Source organism: Phoxinus phoxinus (assembly GCF_949152265.1).
Source record: "Phoxinus phoxinus genome assembly, chromosome: 1".
Classification (NCBI taxonomy): domain Eukaryota; kingdom Metazoa; phylum Chordata; class Actinopteri; order Cypriniformes; family Leuciscidae; genus Phoxinus; species Phoxinus phoxinus.
In genome coordinates, this window is record NC_136876.1 from 28689754 (window position 1) to 28700556 (window position 10803).

A 10803-nucleotide genomic window follows, 5' to 3' on the forward strand; every position below is an offset into this window, starting at 1 on the left:
ATATTTTAAAATGTTGTTCATTCCTGTGATGGCATTTTCAGCATCATTACTCTTCTAGCATCAAGTCTCCAGTGTCACATGATCCTTCAGAAATAGTCTAATATGATGATTTGCTGCTAAAGAAACATTTATTGCAGTTGTACTGCTTAATATTTGATGAAGGAAGTTCGAAAGAGTGTTTATTTGAAATATAAATAGTTTGTAACTTTATAAATGCCTTTATTGTCACTTTTTTTTATTAATGTAATGTGTCCTTACTAAATAAAGGCATTCATTTCTTCAGTTCTCACTGACCCAAACTTTTGAACGCTAGTGTATATATAAAAACTACATCTGAACTATAACTTGAAAATGCAACATTACTCATGTTAAAGGCGTATTGTGAAATAATGCATTGAAACTACGCATGACAAGATTCCCTGACTTCTGTGTATTCTGTCGAGATTCATTCTTAACAATTGCTTTTTTTGTTGTATATTTGTTGAGGTCAGACATTTTTCCAGTCCCAAACAGATGCTATTTGTCACTTGTCTGAGTAGCTTTTGACTACTTAATGATAAAAAATCAATGGGTCAATGCTTCATTTATATCAGCACACAGGATTTATATTACTTCAGATAAAAACATTTAAAGAATCTAAAGGGAAAATAATTCTTATTTTCATAGGACTCCAAGTATAACAGCAAAGTAGACGTCATCAGCGCGGAGGGTTAAGCCACCACTGGCCGCAGGCCGTCACAGAGCAGGTGCATGATCTGAAGCTCTCTCACAGCTCTTATAGGTTAGCCATTTTTGGAAGTCCGTATCTACAAACAGCGAATTGCCTTTGTGAGACTTTAGAAATAGCTTTACGTCTCCTCTTTTTCAGTCATTTTTTGCCTCCACCTCTCTCTCTCTCTCACTTCATCACCCCTTTTCCTGGCATTAAGTCCAGACCTGACACTGACACTGACTCTGTGTGTCATCCCTCTCTCTCTCTTTCTCTCTCTCCCTCATTGCTTCAAGGACCAGAGTGCCTGCAGATGCATTTCTCTGTAGCCCACTACCCCTCCCTCGCCTCCTCTCTTTCGCCCTGTCTAACTCTCTCCATCTTTCTTTCCTCTCCTCCCATGCTCTCTCTCTCTCTCTCTCTCTCTCTCTCTCTCTCTCTCTCTCTCTCTCTCTCTCTCTCTCTCGAACACAGTCTAACATTAACAAAGCGAGAGAGCAGAGAGAAGAAGAGAGGGATGAACAGAAAGTGATAGAGACACTGAGCAAGTGTGGACCACTTTTACAATTCATTCATCTACCAGGTGAGTCTCCTTCCTTCACTGCCGACACAACGATTGAGACATTAACAGAAACATGACTTTTTTATCGGATATAACAAATAGATTGAGGGAAATGATTGGTTAATTGTAGAAAGCTTATGGCAGACTTGACCTTTGACATTTTCTGTTTTGCACACTAGAGTATTTTGTGTGATACCACCAAAGGCAAAATGTAAATAATTTAAATGTGCTTATATTCATCTTGGCCTGAGAGTCATACAGTCACATTCAATTAATTTAATTAATTAATTTCAAATAGTGAAAACTTTTTCACCTTTTTTCTATACATCAATATACATGACAGCATTATTGTATTATTTATTATTATGCTTTATCAATGCATTGAACATTGTATATTATTATATAGTAGATATGTCAGCACGTGTTGTATAAAAGGAGCCTCTGTATGTGGATTATATCAATATTTAACTGTTCATTTCCTGGGCATATTCAAGCTCTAATCATATTTTTTTTATTTAAATAAAACATTTATTTTTTAATTTAATTACAATTTAATCATTTTATTTAAAAAATATGGAATTGTACAAGGAGTTATGTTGGCATTATTTACTAAACAAAATAATTGAATGTACAGTGTAGTTGTAATGCAAATTCTTCTTCTTTATTTTTTGGTTTCTCCTTCCATACATTTGTGTATTTGTCTGTTTAGTAGTCCTAGATCTTCTTTTTTTTGTCTTTGAGGGTCATGTTGTACTCTCAAAACCCATGCAAATATTATCATGCAAGCACTTCTACGTCATCTTTAATGGTTAGGTCTACAGTATTGATGACGACGGCCTCCTTTCTGTGTATGTTGGTAGTTTTACATGCAGAACTTTTCCTCTGACTCTTCAACAATATTTATTTATTTAGCTGAACGGTGTTTTATAAATGATGTGCAGGTGCTGGATACACTTACATTTCAGTTGGTGGCTTCACGACTTCATGACTGTTTTTTGTTGTATATTCCGAGTTTGTAGTTGAAAACGTAGATCGTGTGCCATTGTGTGCGGTGTATCTATAATTATCTCTTTGTTTTGTAGGAGTGTGTCTCTCTCTGTTGTGTAGAGCTTGTGTGTGTCTCTGCATTGTTGTTAACATTAGTTGACAGTATTACTCTCTCCAGTCATGCGTGTGTGTACGACGATGTCAGACTAGATGTTCTGTACTTCTTAATTACTCGCTCTCTCTCTCTCTGTGTGTGTGTGTGTGTGTGTGTGTGTGTGTGTGTGTGTGTGTGTGTGTGTGTGTGTGTGTGTGTGTGTGAAAGATAGATAGATAAAGACAATTGTGACCCATACTTTAAAGAGCAGATGGGTCATTCCTTAAATGTTAATTTGATATGAAGATTTTACATTTCTTTGAGATTTAAAAACATTCTGTTGGGCATATACTGTTTTAAGTGTTAATGAATTGCATTGTACCATCTTAATTCATACATTTGAATATATGCTGGGTTGTGTCTATTCACCTTCAGAATGGTAACAGGGTTGACATTTAACTGTTTCAAGCCTTTCATGATATTTTTTATGTAGCCTATAACTACTTTTAAGTTATCAGTTGTTTACTTTTTAAAAAATCATAATAACAGGGCTGACATTTTAAGATATGCATAAAACAATAAATGGATAACAGTTTGTGGACTTTAACTTGTCATTGGAAAGTTAACTTCTTAAAGGAAAATGAATGCTGGGTTGTTTTAACCCAAATTTGGGTTAAATATGGACAAACCCAACCATTGGGTTAACCTTTTTAATTAAAAAATGTAACCCAACGGCTGGGTTTGTCCATATTTGACCCAAATTTGGGTTAAAACAACCCAGCATTTTTTAGAGTGAGACTAGTGGGCACAAAAATAAAACTTTTTATTAAGGTTTTTATTAAGATGCTAAAATGCTAGCTTTTGTTTCCATATATTTTGTTTTCAAAAAAATTACATAGTTGCTAATAATGCAATGAGAAGTTGGAAATACAAGGACTGAGGAGAGGCCCAAAAAATAGATCATAGAATATTGAATAAAAATACATAAATAAATACTTTTTAAAAGCTTCAACTAAACAACTATTCATTGTTAAAGTCCTTTTTTACCCATATGCAAATGAAACAAAACACCGTTTTGTACAATTGCCAAGATCTGTTTATTCTCAGTCCCAAAACATCAACATAATCAGCAAAAAAAAAAAAAAATATATATATATTTCTGAAAGCCTTACTTAATTCACAGTTTTGCTTATTTTTTCCTTCATTCAGGGTTGCAGTGGTCTGGATGAAAGAAGGAGAGGGTCAGTGTTTTCTCACAGGTGACATTTTATGTATGAGAATCTGACTATGCTGAACTTACAAAACAGCTCCAACTGGACTGGCCCAAACAATTGGTACCACCCGGCCGACACCATCACCCCTCAACACGGAACAAGTATGTGAGCTTTAGTGAATTATCTCTGTATCTAGCACCTCAGCATGTGAACGTACACTGCTTGTGTGTGTGTGCCAGTGTTTGTGAAGTCAGCTTTGGGGTGAACCAGCAATTCTTATACTTGACTGAGCACAAACAGAGGGTGCCAACAGCTACACCATCAGCCATGCATGTACACCCACACCCACACACAAACACGGCAGTCTCTGGCCTTGACATCCTCTGTTTCATTACAGGAAGGCGGAACTAAAGCGAACAGACATTAGACAGAATTAGATGCCCATAATACAGTTGCTGCTCATTCACACATACACAAATAAGGTCAAACTGTCAAACACAAGATGCTGCGGTGCACTAGAATTACACAATCTTCAAAGAGACAATTCTGTCTATATAATAACACACACATTTGCACACTGAAATGCAGCACTCTTACAGGACTCTCTAAAGTTGAATGTTTTTCTCCTCTTCTCTCAGATGGTTGCGTGGAAGATCTGAATGCGCAGATGGCCGGAGCAGGGGAAGGAGTGGTGCAGGGAGAGAGGGATGAGGTGGACGAGTCACAGCTACACCTGCAGCTAAAGAGGAAGCTGCAGAGGAACCGCACCAGCTTCACACAGGAGCAGATCGATGCCCTGGAGAAAGGTGTGACTCAAAGCGCTGGCTCAAACGGAGCTTTCCGTGCAAAATAATCTCAGTGAGGATAGATATTTTACATATGACCGTTTACTATAGTAAATCATGATAACAGGGTTGAAATTTTAAGATAAAAAAAGGATAACAATGAGTGGACATAAACGTGTCATTGAGAGTTATGATGTCAGTATGAAAAAGTTATTTTTATCTATAGAATAGATTGTTACTTTAAAAATGTAGAGTTATGATAATAACAGGGTTCGCACAAACCTCAAGCCTAATTTTTTGTTAAGGAATTAAGAAAAACTTACTGAATTTTGTTTATGTGTTTAGTTATTTATTAATATTCTAAATTTGGCATTAGCTTTTCACTGTTAAAGGCATTTTTCCATGCAAAATAATCCCAATCCTACATTGTGGATATGCTTGTGTGTGAGTGAATGACAGATTTATTTTCTGCAGCATTCCATCCTTTCTTATTATTTCATGTTTTGTCTTTTACTCTACTGTAAAAAAAAAAAAAAAAAAACTCATTGCCCATTATTTACTTATTGTTGTAGCAAACCTGTATGACTTTTTCTTCTGTGGAACAAAAATAAGATATTTAAATATATATATAATTACTTGTTTTTTTCTTCCATACAATGAAAGTCAATGGGGTCCAAAGTTGTGTTCTGTATACAGAAGAAAGTAAGTCATGCAGGTTTGGAACGACATGACAAAATATACATTTTTGGACAAACTATCCCTTCAATATTTTAAATATTAAAAAGTCTATTACATCTGTTTTCCAGAGTTTGAAAGGACTCATTACCCAGATGTCTTTGCTAGAGAGAGACTGGCAGCAAAGATTGATCTACCAGAGGCTAGAATTCAGGTAATAGTGTTCCTATTTAGCATTTTAATGATCTGCTTTGAGTTTTAATTGTGTTAATGCTGAACTGCCTTTAAACAATACAGAAAGACACTGTTCATTATGCACTGACCCATATTGGGGTGATTGACAGGTATGGTTCTCCAATCGGAGAGCTAAGTGGAGAAGGGAGGAGAAGCTGAGAAACCAGAGGAGGTCAGGGGGCTCCAGTTCCTGTTCTCAGACACATACTCCCCTGAGCACATCCTTTAACTCCCCTGTATATCACTCCAATCATAGCAACAGCTCAGGTATGTCTTTTTAATGACTCACTTCACACTATTAACACATGTATGCTTTGCTTAATAATTGACGGCTAGATTTCTCCTTTGTTTTCTCTCCTATTTACATGCATTGGTGTTTGTTTCACTTTGTCCTGTTTGTTACTCTTTCTTTGTAACTCCCCAATTAAAATGTCAGTGTCAAAGTTCTTTATTGTCATGATTACAGTATTGCCAAAGCATCAATAAACACAAAAGCAGCAGCAGTAGTAGTAGTAGTAGTAGTAGTAGTAGTAGTAGTAGTAGTAATGAGCTGATTCTATCCTCTTCTGTTTTCTTATAAGGCTCAATGCACAGTCGGGGTGATTCGTCTCTCTCAGCCTATAGCTCTCTGTCTGTCTTCTCCAGTATGCAGGTAATTTATGACCTCCTTTGCAGTATACTATAGTAACCTTATAGGCAAGGTGTATGGCCTAATGCTCATATTTGTAATTCTACATCAGTGTTTAAAAGTGCAATTTTTGTTTCTGTTATGAATTATTGCCTAATACTGACACCTAGTGGCGTGCAAGAGTTTTATGTTACAAATGCCACTGTATTAAAAGTGATGGTTTCACACCAAATTAAAATTACATCATCAGTTTACGCACCCTGTGAATTTCATTGTTCTGTGGAACATAAGAGAGCGTATTTTGAAAAATGTTTCAGAGGGTCCCCCCCATACAATGTAAGTCAATGGTCACCTAAACTGTTTGGTTACCAACATTCTTCAAAATATCTTCTTTTGTGCTCTGTAGAAGGAAGAAAGTAATACAGTGTTGGAACATGAGGGTGTGGAAATCATTTTCGTTTGGGGTGATCTGTCTCTAGTCAGGCATGATTAGAGCAGTCGATTCACAAATTAGGCTGTGTGTACAGGTCTCATAATGAATCTTTCAAAAAGACTCACGGATTTGACGAATCCCCACATGAATAAGCTCACTGAATTAAAAAGAGGGGCGTTTTAAACAATTATAATAAAAAAACTCTGCACTTTTAATGTAGGCTATGCAGTTAGCGTTTATTCAAAATAGTTTTATATTTTAAAAAAATACCGTTTTAAAGTACAGTCTACTGTGTGTAAAATATAAACAGAAATGTATTCTTTCAAGACTACTTTTATTTTTAATGTCTTAATTAAAAAATGATGCCCTCTCAAACATAATAGCATCCGCCTTTTAGTTTCTTTAAAACATGCAAAAGAGAGTGCTTTCTACAATAGTAAATAATGCAGACAGAAGTTCGAGTACACGCACCTATTACGCAACTGCAAGGTAAAACCATGCAGTTCTTGGAGTCCGCCTGACATTCAAACTCATTTAAAATCGTTTATGTAGCGCCCTCTAGAGTTGCTGTGGAATGTACACCGCCTGCTGTAGTTTCTAAAAATAGACACTCGCACATATAAAGCAGGTTTACAGTTCAACAGGTCAGTTTTACTCTATTAATCCCCTCCCTTTAGTCAAACAGATCAGCATTAGTTAATGACTTCAAATTCAATCACGTCATAGCAACACACCCAGTGACTTGACTGTGGCACATTGATCTAAGACACCATCATAAAAACTTCAGAGTAATCTTTTAAACTTATGTTGTTGTTGTTGTTGTTGTTGTTTGCATTATAAGCTGTCAAATTAGTCTATTTATGAATATGTTGATACTATAAATGAAATGAGATTAATCTTTTATCTTTTTTCACCCTTCTCTCCTCTCCACTAGTCTTTGCCCTCCCAGTCCACTCCAACTTATTCCTGCATGTTACCTCCTTCTCCTTCGGCCCTTCCCCCTCTTTCTCGTAAATTTGACACCTCATCCTATACCTCTCCCCACCTCCCGCCCCCACCCACGGTGAGCACAAACACAGGTGAGTGAAGTTTTGTAACATACTCCACCCTCACACCGCATATGAATACTGTAATGCAAAACACGGTGTGAATGTCATTTAGCTGCTTTGTGGTTTCCTTTTGTGTTACAAATAAGTCGTCAGAAGTGGCCATATGTGTGAAGAACGCAATGATAAGCCCCTCTGTCTCTTCCAGGATTCTTTCCCGGTGTCTCCGCAGCAGGGCAGACTGTAGTTCAAGGCGGCGATCAGGAGCTGGGACAAGGTCTGAGTCAGTACTGGACGAGACTGCAGTAAACAACACACTTTATCATTGTCAGATGAAACCAGCAGAGCTTCAATCAGCAACTTTGAGCAAAGTATTAAACAAAAAAATGCATCAGGAAACCCTACTTATTTAGATTATTTACACATCAGGGAAGCAGACTATGTAAGCCATAATCCTGTATATATAAAAAAAAAAAAGATGTGGACATCACAAACCTGCACATGCGGAAGAGAAAATGGACTCCAGCATTTTTGACCTGCACCTTTATAGGCCTAGTCAGCAGAACAATGTCAGACAATAGCACAATAGCATGGGTAACATTCTCAGATATTGGTGACAAAACATCTAAAAATGCCTCATGTTTATGCAACAAAAAGGTATTTTTTAATTGCCAATTACAATCAATATGACATGATGTGATATGACAATCATGTGACCAAAATGAGGATGTTTTAAAACCGCATTTGTAGTTATACACCACTGTTCAAAAGTTTGGGGTTTGGGATCAATAGTTTTGAAAAGGCTGCATTTATTTGATCACAAATACAGTAAAAACAGATGCATTGTGTATTGTGAAAAAGTATTAATATCTTAAAAGAAAATCCCACTGACTCCAAACTTTTGAACCGTGTAAATTAATGGTATTGAAAATAATGGATTTTGAGAAGTCTTTTATGAGCCTATCAGTTTCCAGTCCATCATAATATAGCACTGACGTGGAGAAACCAATGACAATCAAACTTAAACCCGAGCTAAGCACTGACAATCAATCAATTGCACAAAGTAGCTTAAAGGATCAAAACTGAGTATAAATCGATGTAGCCGATGACAATCAAAGTACATTATTGTGAAAGGCTGCAAAGACAATCAAACACACAACTGATCATGTGTAATATACTGAAGTTAAACTAATGATTTATTACTGTACATTGGTAAATGGACATTACTGTGATTTGCGTCTTGCTTTATTTCACCACTCTGTAACATTCATAGGTTTTTTTCCCTGTCAGATCCCATGAACTAGATTTGTATGTTTGAATGTGTGTGCATATGAAAGAGAGAAACAGAGGGAGATAGGGAGAGAGAGAGAGTGATAATGTTACTGTATTTATTATTAGAATTGTGAACATTTTAGTGTAAACCCTTTTGTGGAATATCTTAACATTGAAATAAAAATATTACAGTAAAAAGGAACATGCATTTGTCTGTTTTCCATCATGCAAAGTTTTTTTTTTTTATTCTTATGTATTTGTATTTACTCTTTGTGCATATCCCAGAACATTCTTCTATGACTTTATGCATGTCTGTCTCCCCTCATCTTGATATTTTTCTCTAGAGTAATGGTGAATTGGTTCACTTGCGGCCGTTTGGGTTGTGTTTACTTATTACTGTCAACGAACAGTAGCATTTCCTGCCTGTGTGCTGGTGGATTTCCTGTTTTTGTTACTCACATTACCACACCCATTGAAAATAATGTTCTGACAAAGTTATTCTCACAGGGACTCAAAAGCAGACAGTACAGGAGTTATGAATAACTTTTGATGTAATAAGATTATGTTTTCATCTCACATACCAGAACATATACATAGAAAATACGGCCACTTAACTATATATTTGTATATTAACCAAAAGATAGATTCAAATGAAAATCTTTTAAAAATCAGTTTGCTGTTTGCCCTTGAATTTCCTATGGCACTCACAATGCCGGAAACTGGAACGGATACACTTAGAGGTCTGACTCTGGCCATATCTGAGATGTATCCTCCAAATTTCCGGTGCACTACACTTGATGAGTTTAATTAAGGCCGTTGTTAACGAGCTGTGGAGACTGTGAGGGCAAAAGCACGCAAAATTCTCTGTTTGACCAGAGGTCACTGTAATAGTCACGTCTCTTCTATTCCCATAAGGCCTCCCTCCAGTCCCCAATCAGAGCATTTTTTATCTAGTTTGTGCGAACATGGGGTCTCCTCCCTCAAACTCATCGCTCCATCTCTACCCCTCCCTCTATCTGTTCATCTCTTGCCCTCTGCCTGTCTTGGCCTATGGTTCTCAAGTGAATAAACACATCCTCTGTTTCTCATGCTAACTTTCCTGTAACAGCTGAATGTGACAGATACAAACTCTGATACATGTCTAAAAGAATATTCCAGGTTATTCAGTACAAGTTAAGCTCAAACGACAATGTTTGTGGCATAATGTTGATTACCACAAAAATAATTTTTTACTTGTCCCTGCTTTTCTTAAAAATATATATATATATATATATGGGTTATGGTGAGGCACTTACAAAGGAAGTGAATGGGGGAAAATCTGTAAATGTTAAATGTTTTTGACTCTTTCAAAAATTAAGCCAAAAGAAAATATCCTTGTTAACATAATTTTAGTGTGAAAATCTGCTTACAAACTATTTCCAAGTCAAGTTATCTGATTTTACAACCCTGCCCCATGCAAATCTTAAAACCCTAAAATAATTGTAAAAAATTATGATTTAAACAGATTTACAGCTCACAAGTTTTAATTAAGGTACATGGTAATTGAAATTACAAGCTTCACATATGCTTTTAAATCCTCCAGAACTTGGCCCCATTCACTCTCATCATAACCTCTATTGTTGTATGTTAATTACCATTATGATTTTATCTTCTCTTTTTTTATTTATTAAAGAAAGCAAGTACCGAAATTAGTTTGAATGGTAATCAACTATATATATGCCATGAACGCTGCCGACTGATCTTGGTAAAGGAATATTCCGGATTCAGTAAAACTCGCTTAACATTACATTATTACAGATACTCTTTTTAAATTCAAAATGACTAAAATATTGTGCAGATGGCAGGTTGGCAGAACTAATAAAAGTACTGGTAGTAAGATGGCACATAGGTTAAGTCATTGGGGGTCTAAGCATCTAATGCCATTTATAGAAGAAAAATACACAATCAGAACAATTTAAAATCCTTAACGGTCACAACATACATGAGAGGGGTAGCCATTTTGAACTCTGCACCACATTAGAGTCCACCAAACTCTCTCTCCCTCTCTCTGTGTGCGTGTGTGTGTGTGTGTGTGTGCGTGCGTGTGCGTGTGTGTGTGTGTGTGTGTGTGTGTGTGTGTGTATGTGTGCGTGTCTCTTCGGAGAGTTCTCTGCAGGTTTCCTGT

General features: G+C 36.4%; 1 protein-coding gene across 2 annotated transcripts; it reads left to right on the top strand.

Moving 5' to 3' along the window:
- Positions 1-710: 710 nt before the first annotated feature.
- Positions 711-8832, top strand: pax10 (paired box 10). 2 transcript variants are annotated; one of them, XM_079621080.1, is made up of 10 exons: positions 711-781; positions 1184-1292; positions 3562-3727; positions 4205-4372; positions 5015-5053; positions 5158-5240; positions 5371-5527; positions 5842-5912; positions 7256-7400; positions 7576-8832. In XM_079621080.1, exons 3-10 carry the CDS (start codon positions 3622-3624, stop codon positions 7674-7676), a joined length of 870 nt encoding a protein of 289 aa, XP_079477206.1. In that variant the 5' UTR covers positions 711-781; positions 1184-1292; positions 3562-3621; the 3' UTR covers positions 7677-8832. The 2 variants fall into 2 exon arrangements, with proteins under 2 accessions (XP_079477206.1, XP_079477207.1); XM_079621081.1 differs by lacking the exons at positions 711-781; positions 5015-5053 and having other exon boundaries at positions 1175-1292.
- Positions 8833-10803: the final 1971 nt, after the last annotated feature.

Coding starts and splice junctions, on each gene's coding strand:
- pax10 (XM_079621080.1), top strand. CDS start 3,622: ATGTATGAGAATCTGACTATGCTGAACTTACAAAACAGCTCCAACTGG. Junction 4,373..5,014: donor GATCGATGCCCTGGAGAAAG/GTGTGACTCAAA, acceptor ATACAATGAAAG/TCAATGGGGTCCAAAGTTGT. Junction 5,241..5,370: donor TACCAGAGGCTAGAATTCAG/GTAATAGTGTTC, acceptor GGTGATTGACAG/GTATGGTTCTCCAATCGGAG.